This window comes from Rousettus aegyptiacus, unplaced genomic scaffold (assembly GCF_014176215.1).
Source record: "Rousettus aegyptiacus isolate mRouAeg1 unplaced genomic scaffold, mRouAeg1.p scaffold_m13_p_8, whole genome shotgun sequence".
Lineage (NCBI taxonomy): Eukaryota > Metazoa > Chordata > Mammalia > Chiroptera > Pteropodidae > Rousettus > Rousettus aegyptiacus.
The window spans coordinates 66,892,215-66,913,925 of NW_023416311.1; the positions used below are offsets into that span (position 1 = coordinate 66,892,215).

Below are 21,711 nucleotides of genomic sequence, written 5' to 3' on the forward strand. Positions count from 1 at the left end.
GGATAACTGTTGGAGTCGAGTGTTGGGTACCTTTGTGTTTATTATGTTATTCAGTCTACTTTTGTGCGTACTTAAAATTTTTCATAATAAGGTGTTTTTTTGAGTATGTGGGAAAGAAGGTGGAAACATGGTTATTTTGTTCTCGTCCTCTTTATTCTTGAATTCACTTTATTGTCTCTTTGCCTTGCACAAGGTCACCTCTGAGGATCTTTTACTTAGGGAAGAATATCCAAATTATTAGCACATTTCAGCAACTACTTAAAAGACTGTATCTTCAGGTCCCTCAAATATGTTTAAAGGGCTTTGAATAAGATGTGCCTCCTCTTATTGATTCAGGGAGGGTGGGGACAGCCTGAAGTCCTGGCAAAGCAGAGCTGTACTCCAAACTCTGGCTTAGGCTCCTTCTGGGACAAAGCACTCACCTCTGCCAGTGAGGAGTCACTGCCTCCGTAATAACAGATTATAGAAGACAAATGTGCCATTTTCACTATGCTTATATCCCAGGGAAGCCGCCATGGGCACATTTTAAAAGGAAGGATACTTTCATGCAGCTAACTCTTCCTGGAAGCCGACTGATGAAGATGTGTTATGATAGAGCCTGGGGACTGCGAGCCAGTTAGGCACACACACTGTCGAGGTTAGGCTCCACTCTGAATTATCTCATCTCTCAAACGTTTCTCTTTAATCTACCACACAGACTGGATGCTGTGAAGTCTGTTAGCTGAACATTTTCCAGAGTAGATATTCATTGGCCTCATTTCCACCACCCTCTCGTTTCCAAAGCACCCTCACCCCCACCGTAGCTCACCATGGAATGCTTTGCACTCACTTTATTGTCCTCGGCACTTTTCATCTTCATGGCCCAGCTTTCTGCCTGTGCAGACCACAGACAGGGTTGCAAGAGAGTTGAGAAAGAATAGCTAATTGGGGGTGACAGGGAGTACAGGAGTAAGCATGGCAAGTGTGTGCCAGCTGGTGAAGCCTTAAATGGAACAATTTAAGACTTAAGGGTTTTCCGGGATGCCTACTCCTACAAGTTAACATCTTGTCTAGCTTCCTGTGCATGCTCCATTTTCTAGTGGTGTGACTTAGAGGAAGCTACCAAAGCCATAGTTACCACATTCCAGATGCCATAAGAGCTGTGTGTAAGAGTGAATACAGTGGATTACTAAGTCAGGATCCAGGAGCTGCTGACAGTTGAGAATAATAAGGCAAATCTAACAGGTTGGAATGCGGTTGGGGTAAATGTAGAGTGCTGTGCTTGGGGCGGTCGCAAAGAGCAGGGTAAGGAGGAATGGCTGACTGGGAACTTAATATGAGACAAGAGTAAGATGTGGCTACACGGACCTCCAAACAAAGTTTTAAAAATCCAATTGCATAGATAAAAGAAGTCGAAAGCTTCAGTACTGTAACATAGCCAGAAACCACGTTTGGTTTCCTGCAAGCCTGTGAAGGAGGTCATCTCAATAAATGTTAGCTGCTATTAGGAAAGGTATTCTTATCTCTCCGAAGGTGCCTGATCCTGTGTGTTGCATGCAGAAGACGATCGGTAAAGATCTCGCTTATTGAGAGCCTCATGACATGCTTCAGATATGAAATTGTTATGCATGTCAAGGGGACACTGTGACTCTTGTTTTTTATTTCTTTTGAGTACCAGTTACTTTTGTCGTTGTTGTATCCTTTAAGTTCCTATGTTGCACAATAGGGTGAGAGAGAGGAGAATAAAGCCAGAAGAGATTTTATAATCATAATAACAATTGCAATAAAGGCCACTATATTTGCCCTCTATTTTGTGCCAGACACTGGCTCAGCATTTTGCATTGGCCCATGTAATCCTCACAGAAGCCCCAGAAAGATAGATGGTGGTAGTAGTCCTGTTTTACAGAGAAGTAAAGTAAGTCTTAAGTAAACTGCCCAAGGCTGCACAGCTAGAAAGTAGCAGAGCTGGGATTCCAGCCTCCTTTATCTCCAGAATCAGGCTCTTAATGCCTGTCCAGTGCTGCCCTTTTCACAGCAGTAAAGAACTGTTCTCTTGACGTGCTCCATGTGGGGTTCAGTGCTGTGGCAAGTCTGGCTGTGAACATGCATCAGAGCTCGCAGAGCTGGTCAGTGCACCATCTGTAATAACCAGAAATTTTTAATTCGCTTCCAGTGGACATTCCGGATCAGCCCGCCATTTTCCAAATCAGAGGTACAGGCCACATATTTTTCCTCACGTATTGCCACTCCTTCTCTTTTCTGCTTGTTTTTCTAGTCAAGGTCAGAGAGAACCAGAAAAGTCTGCTAAAAAGAGTGAGTTTTGCTTTCTCCGAAATAGTTCTGACTGCCATAGAAAGCAGAGGAAATATTTATATTAGCCTCTTCACTTTCGCGGTGGGAGATGGAAATAAAATTAATAGAAGCAAAAAGATATTTTTCTTCCTAATAACCTCACTCTGTCCTTTTTCTAATCTTATTAAATCTTCATCACATACCTGTATAAAATCACTGATAAAAATATAAGTTCTAATAGTGTAATATTAGTTGCCTATGGGCTTTGCTGGCTTGCTTCTGCTCTGACATGTCACTAATATGTCAGATTATTGCTACAGATAAGTGGCGAATGCAGAAAGTCACTCAGACAGCTAAACTTGATATGATTATAGGATTAAACCTGATGCTTGTTATGTGATTCAGCAATTATTAAAGAAAGGCTTTGGTATTTTTAACCGCCCCTTCTGCAATGTGATTTATAATTTCATCGGGGTCTCCCACTCTCCAGTGTGCATTCCTTTGAGTAAACTTGTGAGGAACTTCCTGCTTCTAAGAAACTGTGTGCCATTCTCACAAAATCATGGACGCCAATGCTGAGAGTCCACCAATGGTCTCTGGTCAGCAGAGAAAATGTTGCAGAGAAACATCAGTCACTTAACAAATATTTATGGTGTTCCTACTGACCTAAGTACTAAGTAATTTAAAAGGAACTGAAAGGTATAGTTCCTGCCTTCAAATGGCTTTGATTTTATAGAAGACTTGACACAGACCTGTGAGGACACATAAGCACTATTGTCCCAATTCCTGAATTGGCGTCAGGGCTGCTGTCCAAAAACCAGGGGGACTTGTGAACAAGCTGGAAGGTCAGAGATAGGCAGACAGCTCCAGCCTGCCCCTGTGGGGAAGGGAAGGGCCAGTCCCTAGGGGGCCATCAGCATCCGTGAAAGTAGCAACAGCCCACTTTTGTTTCCTTTCCAGGATTCACTCTTTGAAAGCATTTGGGTAATTACAGCTTCCATTTCGGCCTTTGGTTGTGCGTTTTAGTGTATTAATTATCTGCCATGTCGAGAGATTTGCTCTGATCCCTCTGAGGTCTCACCCTTTGCCTCCCAGTAGTTGTTTCACCCTTGCTTGATACGTCAGAATAGTTCCATAAGTGAGAATAGTTCCACGGTTTCCGTTTCTTCTGCATCCCATGAAAATTAGGCAGTTCTCAACCTTCCTCTCCTCTCTAACTTACCATCTACCTTCTTCCTTAAGAAAGGCTTATGTGATTACATTGACCAAGTCCTCCACCTCAGTGACAGGTGGGTTTAAACGGGGTGGCAATGTAAGGAGAGGAATGAACTAATTTTGATAAGATATTCACTCTGACCTGGAGTAAAAACACTCTTTTTCTTTTCATTCCACATTTCAGTTATATCTATATGAGTAATTATTAATCTTAAGAGATAATCTGTCCCCTAATATTTCTCTTTCTTGTTGCAGGAGTCTAAATCTGCATGCGTCTTATGTAAGGTCCTTGAAACTAAAAGGCTTTTTTTCCCCTCTCAAAACATTAATGGCAAAAGACTTAGAGAGCTATTCGGGCATGTTGCTTATACCCTTGACTCACCAGGACTGCCGGGGACCCTGTCTAGTTCTGCCTGGTGTCCTCAGGTGGGAGAATAAGGGCACTGAAATAATGAACAGGCCCTTCACTAGACCTAGACCTCCTTGACTGCAGGGGAAAACACTGGAGCACAGCCCCCAGTACTTAGTAAGTACTCAATAAATACTCATTGAATGGAACAAAACCAGTTCCTGGTATGGTACAAGGTACAGAGTCAATGCTCAATAAATATTTGTCGAAATAAAAAAATAAATTACTGTATTCCGTGGGGAAGAATTCCAGTCTTCACAGAGCTTATATCACTTGAACCTCTGGAAGGCATTTAGGCTGGATAAAATAGGAAAGCAGCCATAGCAGGGAGGCAGATGGCTGATCCAAGCCCTCCAACTGAGGAGACCAGCACTGTTTCTATGGGAACATGGATGCTCTGACCTCATGAAAGCTTGTAAGAGTCGAGTGGGACAGTACAAATCCAAAGCTTTCTCTGCTCACTTTGGCAATCTTACAGCAGCACACAGTTTGTGTGCCAGGCCCCAGCTTCAGTGGCTTCAACAGCCCAGTAATTATTTGCCGATCAAGGGAGGCAGGGATGTGTATAGAAGTCACTTCTCAGTAGCAAATAGTTCTATTGGAAAAGCCTCAGTAAGCTGCCGACTTTCTCTCAAGTGTTCAAAAGATACCAGAGGACTGACAGGCTAGTTTAATCATGTTAATACAAGAAGTTTCTCCAGTACAAAGGGACATTTATCACGGTGAATTGTCAGTTTCAGAGCTGAAGCTCCATCTCCAATGCGTGAGTGAAAACATTCTTCACGAAGGCAGATGAGTCACACAAGGGAAGGAAAAATGCTCCTCTCCAGGTGCCAGGATGCCTGCTCTTCATTTCTCTGAGGGAGGTTCTTTATCTCCTGCAGATAAGTGTTTCACTCTGTGGGAAAGCAAACGCAACCAAATAAGGACCTAGATATCCCTTACTCATGCTTACAAATAGTCCCACTTCTCTTTGACCATTCAGGAGAATGGAGTTAAGATCTGGAGTTACGATTTTAGGAGATATCAGTTCATTTAAATCCATCGCAGGAATATCAGAGATGCCCCTTAGATCTAGTTGTGAGACCACAGATTTATCCTGGCCACAAATTTAAAATTATATTTCTTATTAGCTAGCAATGCAAACAGAAGAATCCAAACTTTTTTTTTTTAAAGTATGGCCTAATATAGAGCTGGATACCTGACCAGCACCTCCCACTTTGGCCCCCTCCTGGCTGGGTCAGGGAATTTAACTTCCGTACAAAGAGTCAGGTTACTTGATGTGTAGGGCTCCTGGGGGGCTCTCACATTCTTCATTCTATAATAATCATCTCCTTAATTTGTCTAGTGTCTTTTCTCTAATCCTTATTCTTCTACGGTGACCTTTCGGGGGTGTGACGTTAAGAAGTGTGTATTTCCCACGGTTGTGTCTCAGCCTGTGCTCATCTCTCCCCATTTGCCCTTATTTAGGTCACTCTAAAATCTACCCATAGTCTCGGAGACTCAGTTCGTTGACTTATTCAGTAATATTTATCAGATATCTACACAGCGCTAGGCACTGAGTATACTGTATACCGGTGAACAAAATAGTTACCATCCTGCCTTTTGGGGATCTTATACCTTTATAGGGAAAAATTAAATAAACAGAAATGTACAAGTGCAGATTGTAATATGGGTAATAAAAGATTAGGAGGGGTTGACCTAATTTCATTTGGGAAGACAAAAAAAAAAAAAAAGGCCGCTCTGAGGAAACTCTGAGACCTGGAAAATGAGTTAGGCAAAGAGCTGCAGAAAGTGCTCTATGTAGAAGGAAAGGCAAATGCCAAAAGCACTGCAGCAGGGAAAGGCCACAGCAACAAGCAGAGCTTGGTGTGTCTGAGGACTGGAAGTAAACTGTGTGACTGGACTCACAAGGCGAGGGCAGCGTCATGACATGAGACGGAGGAGGGGTGCATCTGTGAAAATAACACTGGCTGCTGGAACAAACCAAAACTGTGTAACCACCAAACCACAGACTTTTTTTTATTCATAGAATATACAAAATGTGTATTCCGGGGCAGTGAACAGCTCTTGTCCAAGCCACGTTTTGGGGATTACAGCTTCTTCCATCTTGCGGCTCTGCCATTTTTAATGAGCCGCCAAGGCCAGTATGTTTGTCTGCATGGAAGGTTGCACATGAGAGGTTCTTCCAGGCCCAGATCTGCCTGGGAGTTGTGCTTCCACTTTATTCACTTTCCATGGGCTTGTACTTTACTACAAGGGTGACCACGAAACGTGGTGGGACTGTGATCACAGGAAGGAGACGGAGCAGATGATGCAGGCCCTGGGGGCCATGTTGCAGAGTTTAGGCTTTATTCCCAGGGCACTGAGGAAAGCGGAGCGGGAATGCACCTGCGGTAAATCCATCACCACATCTAGCCCTACATGATCGATTGCTCGTGTCGCACAACATGTCTAAACTAATTCATCAACCCCCTCAAAAAGCAGCATCTCCCCTCCGTGTTTTCTTTCAGTGATGTCACTCCAGACCTCACAGTCATGTTTTTTTTCCTGCTCTATTGGTCATCTAGATTCTCCTTTTCCCTACCTTAGGAATACTCGTCCGAGGATGGTCTTCTGGTCTTCGATTGGTTTCTTTCTGCTCTGATACAGAATGCTAATTTACACATTTGCAATGTAGAATATTCTTTCCCAGTGACAGTTACCCCTGACTGTGATGTTTTCACAGTATCTTGTCATCTGGTAAGCTTAATAATCACATCGCAGTAAACATGGAGATAAATCTTTCTGAAACAAGGTTCTCATCCCCGCCCCGTCCCCTAAAGTTACGGGATTTTAATGACCTACTGAGAAAAGGTCCGACTCCTGTAGTTTGGGGAAACCTATTCAATCAGTCCTTTCTACACCGTCCATACCCCGTCTCTCTCCAGCCAGCCAGGATGCCTGGGTGTCCTCCAGAGTTAAAAACAGACTTGGTGAATCCTCACCTTATACTATTCCCCTCTGCCTAGGACATGCTATTTCTACTCATCACCCCTCTGGATCCTACAGATCCTTTAATGCCAGTCCTTTCATGTCATCCCCAAGTCTTGCCTCCTCTGGAAATCCTGCCCTTACTCCACCAACCAGAAATAAGCTTTCTATCTCTAGAGTTTTGTAATACTTACTCCCCAAAGTGTTTTTGCACAGTGGCTTACAAATCTAAGTGCTCAATTAATGCTTAAATTATTTAAATTATGTCTTACCATTCCTTTGGCATTTGTCTTGTGTTGCCTTTTATTGACATGTATCCTTCCAATTTATTCTAAATTTCTTGAGTAGGGATACTTTTCCCACATCTAAAACCTGCCACATCTACAAAATAATAATAATAATAATAATAATAATTAGTTATGCTTTTCTATAAGTCCTGTGACACCTTGCACAGTTCCTTCAACAAAGCAGATGTTCAAAACATTCTTGTTGACATAGTACTGCTGTTTTAATGTATGATTCCTTCTAAAATTAAAGCCTTAGCTAAGGGGGAATGCTTTGGCTGGGAATTCAAGCCCAAAAGGAAGACCTTTGGGCAAAATACTTGGTGGGGAGTAGAGATTGCCTTTTACTCTCTAGTCCTCTGTAGGCAGCGTCCGACTTTGGTTCCACTCATTCAGGAGACCGACTTTGGGTTTGCCATGGAGTGTTTAGTTATAAGTACTACCACCTTCCTTTTGACAATGCTCTTTTCCCCAAGAAAGAGGTTACAAAGGGCAGGGGTGTTGCTCTGGGGTGGTCTGTCTTTTAAGTTTTCCATGTTATCAAGATTTCTCTTGTGACAAACTGTACTAGAGCCAGGAAAGAGCATCAAAGCAAATGACTGTATTTTCAAAATTTACCCTGGCTCTGTGGGAATTGGATTACTTAAACCTTTGTAGATTACCACCCTCTAGTAAATGAATCCCTGATATGAGAGTAGGCCTCTCCATTTCATTTTCTAATCTGCCTAAAGATTCTCAACATTCTTGTTTGAGTCAAATGGAAAATTCAGTTCTTTTTTTTTTTTTTTCATCTTAATTGGTTTTCCATATGCAGGTCTTCGAAGTGGTGTTTATCTGTCACATCACCCCCTAATGTGAAAGATAATACTACTGTCAGGGGAAAGAGTAGTGGGTAGATATGTAGAGCTGAGTAAAGTTGAGTCCCTCCGCCTGCTTTGGGCTTCAAAAAGATGGCAACATGACTGTTAGGGAGAGCGTCTCTCCAGAGTGGGCTGGCCAGCACAGATCCAGATTCTGTCCCTTCTGTGAGCCATTCCATGAATGTGTATGAGGTGCCTAGCAGCTAGCATTCCTCAGGAGGCATTTTGGGGATTATGGATGTGACACTTAACACAGGGTTTTTAGGGAGAGGACTAAGTCTTCAGGAACCTCAGATCGTCTGCCTGTTGGACTCGATAATCAAGCTGCTAAATTCAAATCAGCGTCTATAAACTCACAAACACTTAACGTAGGTACCTTCTGGAATCGAACTTTTCAAGTTGATCTGAAGAGTTGCTGGCACCTCTTTAACTTTGCATTCTCTAAATCATTTTAGGACAAAGACACCATCTTTACTTACTGTCTCAGATGTGTTTCCAGTTTTCCTTGGAAAGAGCTGGTGTTCTCAGTCCTGGGTTATGTGAGACCCTGATAGGCTCAAAATATAAAACAACCATAGTTTCATTTGGGCTGCTGCCAAAAACTAGGGTAGGCTAGAAGGAGTTGTCTGAAATTTTTGCTTTTTTACGTTTGGCAAGCAGCACCTAGTGGCCCTCATTTCAGTGATTATAGGGTTTGTATAACATGCTGGGGTGTGGGCCACGGAATAGCGATGCTGTGGAGGGCTGTCCTTGGAAGAGTGCCAGCCAGCTTCAGTTTTCTGCACTGTAATTGTTGCCACTGCTGCCCCAGTGTGAGCTCCCAGGGTCGGGAAGGGCAGCACCACCAAGCTGCCAAGAGAGGCCAGGCCCACCTGTCAGCTATCATGGGCTGATTCCATGGGCAGGGCCCCCTTTCCAAATTACGTATTAAATTAGCATTATTTCATCTTTATCCAAAAATGTGCTCAGAGACTAGACATGTCTTTCTTGTGTACCCGAATATGAACTGTACAACACAGGAAGAGTGTGGCCTTCAGCAGGACATTTTGGACCGTGGGCCTTTGTAGAAGTTGGGATTTCACTAAATGCCATGTTGTGGGACGGGGGAGACTTTCTTCTTTTATCTTTAGCCAGAAAACAGACGACTCAGCCTGGTTCATGCTCATCATCTTAATCACAGGCTGAAGATGAATATTTTCGGTTAGTTTCCCTTTTTTTATATATACACAGTATCTATTTATAGCCATTTGCTGACGGACTCTACCAATTACTTGAAAAACTTGTATTTAGAGAGAGACAAACTAAAAATGTGAATTCAAAGGATAGCTATAGGTCTGTATTAGATTAGCCTGTCGTGGGCAGGATCAGAATGGAGATGGTGGTTGGCACACAAACAATGATGTCATAACTGGACATGATCATCTGTTTTCACTTTAATTGGAAGATGATTAGAAAAAATACACAGTCCTCTATCTGTCTTTGTTATTGCAAGCTCATTGTTATGGGCATTATGTTTCAAGCCCAGTGAAATTGCTGTTTCCACAGTCATCAATGACATGCTATTTGCCAAATCCAGTGCTCTCCTCCCTGCTTTCTCATACTTTCCCTCTCTTCAACAGTAACCATTTTCTCCATGGAATATTTCCCGTGGCTTCTGAAACATTCTTCTAGTCTAGCTCCTCCTCAATCTGCCGGAGGCTCCTTCCCCTCTGTTTTGCCTTTCGAATGTTGGTTTTCTCCAGGGTTCCATCTTCTGCCCCTTTCTCGTCTCAGTCTGTGTGTTTCTACCACTTTAACCACAATAGGAAGCTGCGGAGATGAAGCTCCTGGCTTGGGGCGCGGGGCTCGGTAGTGCATGCGATACATCAGGAAGGAGCTGCCGAAGCCGCCCGGTGGGCCGTCAGGTAGACAGGCTTGCCCTGCCGCTGCCCACTACTCTTCACTCTGAGCACAGGGCAGGAGGAAGACAGGCTGGCTCACGAGGGCAGCAGAAAGGTGGTGAAGCCAGAGAATGTCTATAAACTGTGAGGGGTAGGAAAGTTCCATGAGGAGACGACATATTCCAAAAGAAAGACACTCCTCCCTGGTTCATCTTTGTCACGCTTTCTTTACCTGTGACATTCATCCTGTTTAGGTCCCACCAGTGAGCATTACCTTCCTGGATCCTCTTCCAGGCAGTTGCTCTTTCCTTGGGAATCTCCTAGTACTTTGTGCATTTTATTCACTCAGCCAACAGATGGGCATTTCACTATTTTAGAATTTATGGTGTTTTAATGAAATTATTTTATTATCACCTGCCGTATTCCAGTATATTCACTTCGAAGATTTAATACCTAGCTCTTAAAATAATCAAAATAAATATTTGTTTAATAGACAAATGAATAATATAAAATAGAATATTTATTCAAGATTCAATTTGAACTAAAGTATTAGGAGATAAAAATGGACTAATTTACTAGGACAGTCCTGAGTTTAGGATTCGCCGAATGGTTGTTTTCTCTGTTGTTTTGGTTTATGCTACTCAAGTGACACTCCTGGCTAGTGTCAGACTTTTTCCAACTGTTGAAGTTCCCTGTAATACAGGCACATTCTCTGAATACTTATTATGCACGATTCAGTAATGATTAACATTTGAACTCTGTCTGGGCTGGGCAAGCCACATCAAAGCTCCTTTTTCACTAGGACTTTTAAAATATCAAATATGGACTGAATGAGTAGGTGTCAGAGAGACTGACTTTGTAAACTGAAAATCATAAACCTAGATTCATTTGAAATATGTCATGTGGAGTGCATATATAAAAATTATGAGCATTTTGATTTTTCCCTTGTAGGTAATAAATAACATCTGTAATATTCCTCCTCACCTTTTTCTGATTAGCTTTATGTCTGGCATATTTTCCTCGACACTCCTGTTTCATGTTGTAAGGATTTCACCAAAGAGAGACAGGATTCTAAATAAGTAGTGTGGGTATAACAGAAAACTTGGAGCAATCAGGTTTAAGTCCAGAAATAAGGGGCAGGATGAGTTTGGGGGCGATTTTTAATGGTGTTCAGGCCTCCCTGTTTTCTCCTCCAGCAGAGTTCTGAGAGGTGGAGGTGGCCCTGAAGGGCAAAAGGCATGTGGCTCACTGTAACCCAGACCCACAAACCCGCACCACCACCCCGCAATGCCCACATGCTCCCCAGGCCCACAGGCCTCCTCGCGCTCCACACCTGTGCCCACATGGGTGCAGCCAGCAGAGTTCTCTGGCCACTGGCTGTCACTCTGGGGCCCATGGAGCTTGAGGAGTCCACCGGAGATGGCCGCCAGTGAACCATTGTGGAAATTGGACGCCTCTGCATTTAGCTGTTTTGTGTGAAGCACAGCTGCATAGAGTTTGAAGGGAGGAATTATGTCAAGACCATCGCAAGCATAATAGAGGGTGCTGCTAAAGATGATTTCTAGTCACTGAAGGTGACAGAAGGTCAGGCAGCCCATGTTGGGCCAGGCTAGGCCAGGCAAGAGGCCCGAGCTGAGCTGTGCTGAGCTCAGGGAGCCAGAGTTAAGTACTGGGTGACTGTGCAGATCAGGCGATCTCAGAGTACAATCTTAACTGGGAATCCCTGTTCTATTTACTCTGTTTTCACAAGTTTGGCCAGCTCTTTGGTTTAGTATATAGAATTTAGGTAGTATTGCCACATTTTTTCATGTTACTTTTTTTTCATTTATTTGTTTTCAAACCACTTTATTAAGGTATGATTGTCATATACATATTTAATGCATACAAACTGATGATTTTCGAGATAAATATACATGCATGAAACCATCACTACAATCTATGCCATAAACATCCATCTCCTCCAAAAGTTCCCCCTGCCCCCTTTATTATTATTTTGTGCGTGTATGTGTGATAAGAACACTTAACCAATTTTTAAGTACACAATACAGTGTTCACTATGGGCACTGTGCCATACAGGTGATCTCTAGGACTTACTCACCTTGTATAACCGAAACTTTGTGCCCCTTGACTAATACCTCCTCGTTTCCCCATCCCTTCTCACCCATGATTATCTTATAAAACCTTGTTCCCTCGGCCACTGGTTCAGATCTCACAGTCGTTCCAGAGTTGGGCAGTCGATCACACCTTGATTTTGATGGCTATCAATCAAAGGCCATAGGTTCACCTAAAATTGAAACGATTTCTTTCAGTTGGTCAGTCTGTTTTGTCACTGTACCCTGTCCTCTGGCAACTTCTGTGGGAATTCAAGAGATCTGTCACCAGGATTTTTATACTTACAGCGCACAGCACGTTCACCACACATAGTTGTCATGTCGTCCTTACAGTCATCCTGTGAGGTAGGCATTATTTTTATTCCCGTTTTACATACAAGGAAACAGGAATTCGGAGTGGTTAAATAACTTAATAAGATAATAGAAAGAGATTATTCTAAAAGCTACTAAAATGCACAGTGGTTTCTCTCAGTTCCTTGGCAGAACTTGTATCCCAATGTAGGGAATTCTGTTGCTAATTCCTAACAGTTCTGTAAATCCCGGCTTTCAAGCTGGGAGGGCTATGGCTGTTGGGGGCTTTTTTTTTTTTTTTTTTTTCATCTCTGAAAATTAAGCAAAGAGGATCAGTGAAGCATCAGCTCAGAGCGTGGGGGTTCTAGCCAGTGGTTTTTTGTGTTTTTTTTTTTTGGGGGGGGGACTATTTTTAGAGAAAAACTTCTATGTTTAGATCCAGAATGATTTTTCAAAGCAAGAATCAAGAGAGCAGTGAACACATTCACATCTGGGTATGTAAGTCTTTACCACACAGAGAGATGAGAAACAGCCATGGTTGAGCCCATTAGAGATTTGATCCACATGTGCACCAAGCATGTCTGTCCAGTCAGAGCCCAAATGCACCATGATCGGGGGGGCAAACAGGCTGTGGACAGTGAGGCTCAGACTAACTGGCACAGTAAGGATCCTAGCAACTTGAACGTCACTTTGAACATGGAATTCTTTGAACTTTTCTTGGATTGAGCCATGAAGAAATAGTCAGCCAATCAAATGTTTAGTGTAAATTAACTCTAAGAGGTATATTGAATCACATGATAAACTAACAAACAAGCTGCTTTCAAGAACTTTTAAGCACAAAAAATTGAAGGCAGTCATGCTAATTAAACCTAAGTCTTACTTGTTTGTTAAAAAACATCCCTGACAGTATTATTCCATGTTAGGAAATACCTTAACGATCAAATACCTGGAAAAGCAGGGAGATTTTCCCCCACTTAGCCCAAGTGGGTAAATTTTGCTATAAGTAAATATGTGTGTGCCATTAAAGCATGAAGATGGACTCACTAGCAGGAGCAATAAATGGATCGTTAGAAGTAGAATAAAACTTTAATCTTTGTAAATTATAAAAGTAATCAGAAATAAAAAGAGCTCAGTGGAAATGATTGGCAGGCCACTCAGCAGGGCAGATAAGGGATAAACTCTAAAAGTGGCAAATTAAAGCTTTCACCATTGATACCTTTCCCCTCTAACCCTATTCAAACTCTAGAACATGAAGGCGGGAACAAATATAGGTCCTCTCCAAACCCAGACCGAGAAGTGATTTTTTTTTTTCCTGGTATAATAATGACTTCTACCTACTTCCCTTCTCTTTGTAAGGTCTTAAAAGAGGATATAAAAGAAAAAAAACATATTTTACTAGTAGTGGCTAACATTCAGTAACAGTTAGTGCTAGACATTATTACCTATTTCGTAGAGCTATTGAAAGAATTAAATGAGTTCATATACTTAAAACACTTAACACAGTGTTTTATCTTTGTAAGTGTATAGTAAATGCTTATAAGTAGTAGCTGTTATTATCTTTAATGTTGACAGAGGTCTTAAAATATACCAGATACTATACTAAGTACTATATACGCCTTATCTCATTTGCTATTGTTATACTAATTTTATAGATAGTGAACTGAGGTATGGGAATTTAAGAAAGTTGCCAAGATTGCACAACTGTTAATAATAGCATTTATTGCACACTTCCTATATGCTGGACTTAGTGTTAATAAACATTTTCAATGTGTCATCACATTTAGGCCACAAAATAATCCTGTGATATAGATAATATCCTCATTTTACAGATGAGAAAACCCAGGCCTAGGGAGGTTAGCTAATGCCTAAGGCCAGACAGCCTGTGAGTGACAGCGCTGAGATGCCAACCCAAGCAGCATGTTCGGTACTGCCATGCACCACGGCCTTCTGGGAGGGGCGGGATGGTGGGGGAGGCTTCACTTCAGTGCCACAGCCATGCCCTCGTCATCATCCCTAGCAGTGCTTTCCTCCCTGGTCACAACATTAACTCTTCCTAAGCTCCATTCTGCAGCCATGCCCAGCTCATTCTGCTTGAATGACATTCCAGAGAGGAAGAGACCCAGACGGTTTGTTCACCCCTGCACTGATGCTTGGGACGCCTCACTACTCTGCCCAGTTTTCTCTTGGCATGCGAAGTTTGTTTTCTATGAACTTACCTCTTCTTATTTGCAAGTCAACTAATGTGTTTATTTCATCTAAGCTTTGTGTAGTTAAAATTCTCAAGGATTATACACCAAAATGTTAACAGCAGCTAATAAATTTACTGGTAATTTTAATTTTTCTGTTCATACATCTTCGTGTTTTCCAATATGTACATGAAATAAACACATAATGTATGTAGTCATAAAAAATAATATATTTCATAAAACGCAATTATAGACTATGTTAGACAGTAGTTTCCAGGGAGTCAGGAGGACGCATCCATCGTACAGCCAAGAGAGCAAGGTTGCCTTCACCTGAACACCAGAAGGTCAGATGTGTCCTCAGGCATCTTCCATTTCCTTCCCCATTTGGTAAATCTATCACCTATCACTAATTACTGTCTTTCAAATTATATTTTAGCTACAGATCTTTTCTTCCCACATAAAAGGGAAGTACAATATATTTAGCAAATACTACAGATTCTCCCTGAAGGATTAAACCAATTGAGGTGGAGATGGGGAACCTGGCCCCTGTCAACTAACTCACCAGCCCATCAAAAGACAACTCTCAAGGAGCTTCTGGAGACACTTCTGGCTCTAGAGAACAGTTCTCCACTGAAACCATTGGTCCAACTGACTCTGAACATTCGGACTTCATATTTCCCGAGATTGCTCAGATAAGGAGCTCTATAAATTTACTACATGTTATATAACATAATGATTTCCTTCATTTGCCCTAAAATTTTCTACCAATCTCCTTTTTCACATCCAAATTCAATACACATGACTAATCCAACTTATAACTGAATAGTTATGTCTGGCCAGAAATCCTTATTATCTTAGAGGAAGCTTTAAGCTCAGAAGGAAAAGAGAAAGATTTGTTTGTTTACGCTTCTCTCTGAACTCCCTAGTTTCTGCCCAGAGGTTAACAAATCCAGTGCCCTTCTGTCAAGCTGATGAGTGGAATATTTGGTAGTTCCGATTTATGGTCTGAAACTCTCTTCTCTCTTGACTTCTGTGATGTCCTGTTCAACTGGTTTTCCTCCTCAAATAGTTTTCTTCTTCTCAGCCTTGTTTGCTGACAGTTTTCTTTGGCATTCAGTACTCTTTCTCTGAGCTACTGCTTTTCTCTTGTTTCATTCTCCAGACAACTAATCCATTTCCAGGGTTCAATGATCACTGCACTGTAGATGGTGCTTGAATTGACATGTGCTTCAGTCTCTCATACAGGACCTGGTGCTTTAGCTCTAGTGTATGTGAATATTTCTACCTTGACCTCATTCAGTATGCCTAACTCCAGAGTCACATTATCACCACTAATTCCTGTTCCAGCCTCTCTGTTCTGCCAATGGCAACACTATTTTCCCAATCACCAAGCTTGAAAACTTGGAATTTTATTTTTTATAACCTTTAGTTCCTAAATATTTTAGATTTTACATTCAAAACTTCTCTTCATGTCTCTTTGCTTATTTCTTCATGCAGAAAACAATGCTTTCTTACCACATACTTGTTAATCAATAAATATTTCTCAAATCTGTATCTACTCGAACTCTGTCAGAGGAATTCCAAAAGTTTGTTAACATTCTAAGAAATCTCTTCCTTCTGTCTCTCTTCTCGATAATCGATCCAATATACTGTTGATTTAATAATGAAAACACCAGTTAAAGTTTGGATAGCAGCTGCCTCGGGGAGAGGAGGATAATAGCCATGCCAGCATGGGTTTCTGAAGTGTCAGGAATGTTCTCTTTCTTGAGTGGGCTGGTGTTTACAGGGGACAGTGCACTCTTCATCAAGCAAGATTTGTACACTTTTCTCTACAAGTATTATTAACGAATGTTTTTAAAGCAGCCTTTGGTTCAACATAGAAGAAGAAAGATATTCTTACTGATCAAATGATTTTTAAAAAGATGAAGATCCTCTCTAAAATTTTAGATAGGCAAAAAATTTTAATTCCAAAAGTATTAGGTATAGGATGCGAGAAATGGGGATATCACCGGAAGGAGGGCCAGTTAGTATGTGTTGTAAAGTTATAAACGTGTGCTCCTAACAAATGGAGAGTTCTACTTAGGGAAACTTTTGCACTTGTGTGCAAGGAGATGTGGGCAACTATGTTCATTGCAGGGTAGCTTACAGAAGGAAAAAAAATTAAAGCAACCTAAATGCCCATCAACAGGATAAATAAAATGTGGGTTTTTTATATAGCAAAGTATTTATAAATACAGAGCTCTAAAAATATAATAGTGGATGAAAACCAAGTACAGAATATTTATAGCATAACACATGCATACATTTTTAGAGTATATAACAATACTATATGTATTATTCTTTGACGCATATATATGTTACTGTATTTTTAAATGGTTGAAGGAAACACCATACGCTTTAGTTGTGACAGCAGCAACCTCTGAGGGAGGGGAGAAAGGGACCGGTATTGAGAATGGGGATAAAGAAGGCTGTCGCTTCATCTTCATTATCTTGTTTTCTTCTTCTTTTTTTTTTAAGCAGATGTGACAAAATGATAACATCTATTCATTCTGGGTGACAGCTCACAGGGCGTTAGTTATGTTGCTCCTTGTAATTTTCACTTTTGTTGAATTTCTGAAAATGAAAACATATCATTGAGATAACAGCATCTTTCATCATTTAGTCTTATTTATTATTTAGTTATTTTATGTTCCTGTTTAAGAAAAATGTATATAAATATAAATATGGCCAAGATAGCTGAATTTCCTTTTTTTTGTTTGTTTATGTGCACAAAGCAGGGTTGTTTTATTTAATATTCTTTGGTATCAAAATGTGGCCTTTATACAAATTTAGAAGGAGTAAATCATGAGGGCTCCCGGTTCTATCATAGTCTGTGTATTAAGAATGTACTTCCTGTGATAGACTGCTCATAAGTCTTGATCACTGGAAGCATTCATTTTTATTGGAACCAAAATAGCCACAAGCAAATAGATAAACAAAAAGTCAAAAAGATTTCCTCTTTGGTACTAATGATTGTTAAGACTGAAGATCTGAAACCACCAGTGTTTATTGGCTCAGTCTCCACTATGTCTCTTCCAAGGTCATTTCCACAAAACTGACAGAAGACTGGGGACCCTGCCTTTTCCACCACTGACAGTGCTTCCTGCATTAAATCCTGAGTAGCACAGAAGCCCAACTCTGGCAGGGAGGGGCGTGCTCTCAAAATCTATTATAACAGGATGGTGGACAGATGGACCGACCACTACAATGGAGAGTGCACTTTTACAGACATATCACACACCATGGCTATTAGTCCTTGGGTGGGTAGTCTCGCTGCCTTTGGAATTGTACTCGAAGTAATTGCCATGACCATATTTGAAAACTTAATAGATAAATGTAAACTTAAAACAAACTAAAAATTATACAGTTAGGCCCTAAGTTGAGGCTTTTAAACATAGACAGGTAGGAGTGAGGTGGAGGACCTCCTTACTTTGCCCTCAGGGATCCATTAGGATCTTCAACTAGAGTAGGATGCACGTTACTCACTCCTCCCCACAAGCGGGGGACAGAGGAAGTTACCCCAGAGAAGCATCTAACATACTCAATTCAGACCCTTTATCTGTCTCGTTTTGGAGCCAGCGTGTCCCCAGGGTATGTGGAAGCACTCTGGTTTGCTCTGAGCCATGCACTCTGAGGGAGCCTGATGGGCGTCCAGCAAGATGAGGAATGGGTGCTTTAGTCTTTCTAAGTCAAGGGTCAGTTATTAGCAAGGCCTCTGCCACAGATCTGAAACTATGCCCTCTCCACCCAACTTTATAGGTAACAAAAGCAACGAGTTTGGCTTTTGTTTGGCCTCTACCTCTCAATTAGTTCCAAACTCAGGAGGGCAAGGGAGATAATATTAATTGCTCCCTGTTTAATCAATTAATACAAGACCTCAAGAGGATTAAGGAATGTAATCCATAATACCAGCCAATAATTTATGAACCAGATTCATTCTTGCAACCTTAATTATCCTGTCTAAATAGTCGGCTGAGAGCACTGCTTAGATTTCATACCTGTGGTTAAAAAATTATATGTGCAATTTATCATGGCATACTTGAACTCTCATAGCTTGAGATAGACTCCATTAAAGTGAACATTTTATAGTGTATTATATTATCTACATAGGTATAAGTATATGCAGAAAATATATTTGTTAAATTTAGTCATTTAACAGTAAAAACACACATGCACAAAAACAACCCACCATGCTATAACAGAATAATTTTCTACATATGGCCAGCTGTACATTGGCAGAACATAGTGATATTAAGGATGAATTAGTATTCTAATCTCTTTGGGATTTCTTTTATATTTGTTGTGGTTTATGACTGATGTTTAATGGAACTACAGCTCTGTTTATATTTAATAGAAAATTCATTTCTGTGGCAGGGTATGCATTTACACTCCACTGTTGAATAAAACCTTCTATTCTGTAAGATGGATATAAAATGTTGATTCACAATGACACATTCCAATAACAGGGATCTAATTCTCCCAAACTATTTCTTCCCAGGTCCTGGGAATAGCACGGCTCCAGCAAAGGATGATTCTTCTCTTCTAGAATATTCAGCGTTCAACACATCTGTCCATGCTGCAATTAGACATGGGAGCTGGAAACTCCTCACAGGCTTCCCAGGTAGAATGCTCAGCATTTTCCAAAACGTGGCAGCATAACTCGGGGGCTGCCGAACAAGGCACTGAACAAGGAGGAGGGGGGAATAGGGTGAGCTACTAATCCTGACCCTTTCCCCCTCATCAAAATAAGAAAGAATTAACTGTAGGTGGAGTAAAAGGAAGAGATGTTACTCTGATGCATCATGGAAAGTACGGATTTCAGATATGTGTGGTTTTCAAGAGACTCTGAAAGCTACACCCTAAACTGATGGTGTAGCTGGGGGGTGGGGTGGGGTGGGGTGGGGTGGGAGGAAGCTGCTTCCCCTGAGCACATTCTCTAAAAATGACATCTGTTTAACACTTTTTAAATATGTGGCATGATGGTTAATGCTGTGATGCAATTAAGCAGTGTTTATAATGAGGATGTTCTTGGCATTTGCAGCAAGACAATTCTTCATTGTTTGGGACAGCCCCATGTGTTGCAAGACATTTAAGCATCCCTGACTGCTAAATGCCAGTGGCACCCGTCCTCCCCCCAAAGTTATTGTGATAACTAACCCCCCCAACACACACACACACACACACACACACACACGCACGCACGCACACACGCACATTCCTGGGTGGCCCTGGTTGTGAAGCACAAGATATGTCTAGCTGAAGTACCAGAAGTCAGAGTCTGAGACAGATCTAGGCACAGCATCAAGGACCTCATCTTCCTTGTGTGCTCATGCCCACAACCCAGCTCAGCTTTGTCTCCCAAACTCCCTCCTCGAAATTAGAACCTTCCTACCATTGCCTCTCCCCAATAAATCATTGTATTTCTTTGCCAGGCTGTGGTTCCTGGTTCCCTCCACCATCTCAATACAGTGTTTCTGAGATACCCTCATCGGACCCACTGAACAAGACCCTCTGGCTCTTTAATATTGATAAGGACCCAGAAGAACGACATGACCTGTCAAGAGAATATCCCCACATCGTCAAGCAGCTCCTCTCCCGGCTTCAGTTCTACCACGAACACTCAGTGCCCGTGTACTTCCCAGCACAGGACCCCCGCTGTGATCCCAAGGGCACTGGGGCTTGGGGCCCTTGGATGTAGGATTTCAGGCAGTCTTGGGGGCGGGGGCCAGAAAATCTTTCTGTTGCAAGTTGGACTTTAGGCCTTTACTAGTGTGACTCTCGTCTCATCTGTTCTCTAAACCTGGGTTCACCGGGTTCACCAGGCCACTAAACCACAATGAAGTGTCTAATTTCAACCCCTTGTGTATTTAAAAGCTGATAAAATCTGGAACACTCCTGTTGTTGGCTGGGGTGTGTGACTAAAGGAGAGGGTGGCTGGGTCCATCCCGTTTTTCCTGTGGGACAGCTGGGAACTTGATCTGAAATAGGAAGTTATTGAGTCCTGGAGGCTGGAGCAGCTGGCTCCTTTCGCCTCACAAGTCAGATGTTAGATTTCCCTCTGCCAATAACTGGTTTTATTAGAGTGACTCACATTTCTTGTAACAAATGAAGGGAGCAGACAATTGTTAATGGTTCTGTTGGCCAGGGGTTCTCCCTGTCTGTGAGGCATGGTGTTCAGGCATTCTGTGTGAATAACCTGCCTTGGTTCACCCCTCGCTCACTCACCTCGTCACTCACCCATCATGCAGCATTTCACTGTCAAGGCCAGTATTGACGATATGCCTACTCCATGGTTCTGGGTTTTACAATAAAGAACTGTTTTTATCCCCAAGTTTCCCCCTCTGCCGTCATTCATTGTCTAGAGTTCCTGCTACTCTCAGCTCCTCGTGGTCCTCTTCCTACTCTTCCTTTTACCTCAGGCGTCATGTGCTTGCAAAGGCTGCTTTGCTTCTCCCTGCTGAGCACCACTGGTGTGGAACACTGCTGAGCCTCGCCCGCCTCTTGGCCCTATGCCGAAGCAAGAGCCCTGCCCAGAGACCGTGGCCAACGCCTGGACGAGTGAGGTGAGGGTCTGTGTCCTCTGTTTGGTGAGGATTTTTCTAATTGCAGGGAGTGTATTATAATGAGTGTGGCTTTGTCTCATATAACAGTAGGAGCTGCACTGCTCTACCCCAGCAGTGAGGAAAAATCCCCAGAAACGAATAATACTGTTCTAAGACGATGGAAGTGGGGAACTTGAAAAAGGAAATGGCCAGCACCTGAGACGCTGGGCTTCGGTGAAGCCAGGTGGGCACATCTACATTTCTCTTATTCTCTCAGTTTTCCTGCTTGTTTTGAGGTTCTGGGGCAGGGCAAAGAGGACGTAACACAGTTTGTCATGCCCGCCCTTTCTCAGTCCCACTTAAGTCCTACTAACGTAGATCAGCCCAGATTGGCTCCAAAGAGTAATGTGTGCAAAATCTATACACTTTTTGCATTAGCCTCACTATTTCATTCACTGCTTATCACCAATACCTGGATCAGTGTCTGGTACATAAAAAGCACTCAGTAAACTTAATAAATAAATAAAGGAATGAATGAATGAATGAATAAATAAATAAATGGACAAATAAGCAAATGAGAAAATTTCACACCATGAAAAGTGCTAGTCCAATTAGCTGAATATGCAGGGTAATATAAATCTCTTCCAACC

At 41.9% G+C, this 21,711-nt stretch overlaps 1 protein-coding gene across 2 annotated transcripts in view; it reads left to right on the forward strand.

Annotated features, from left to right (window-relative positions):
- Window positions 1-20,850, forward strand: part of ARSB (arylsulfatase B) — a 139,360-nt gene extending 118,510 nt beyond the window's left edge. Inside the window, exons 7-8 of one of the 2 annotated variants that reach the window (XR_001593765.2) lie at window positions 17,560-17,779; window positions 19,018-19,125. Coding sequence is in view for 1 of the 2 variants with exons in the window: in XM_016118853.2 (XP_015974339.2) it covers window positions 19,018-19,140; window positions 19,952-20,217 (389 nt within the window). In the remaining variant the exon portion in view is untranslated. Of the gene's footprint in view, window positions 1-17,559; window positions 17,780-19,017; window positions 19,141-19,951 lie in introns of those variants that run through there. The other variant, XM_016118853.2, reaches the window with a different exon arrangement.
- The last annotated feature ends 861 nt before the right edge of the window (window positions 20,851-21,711 follow it).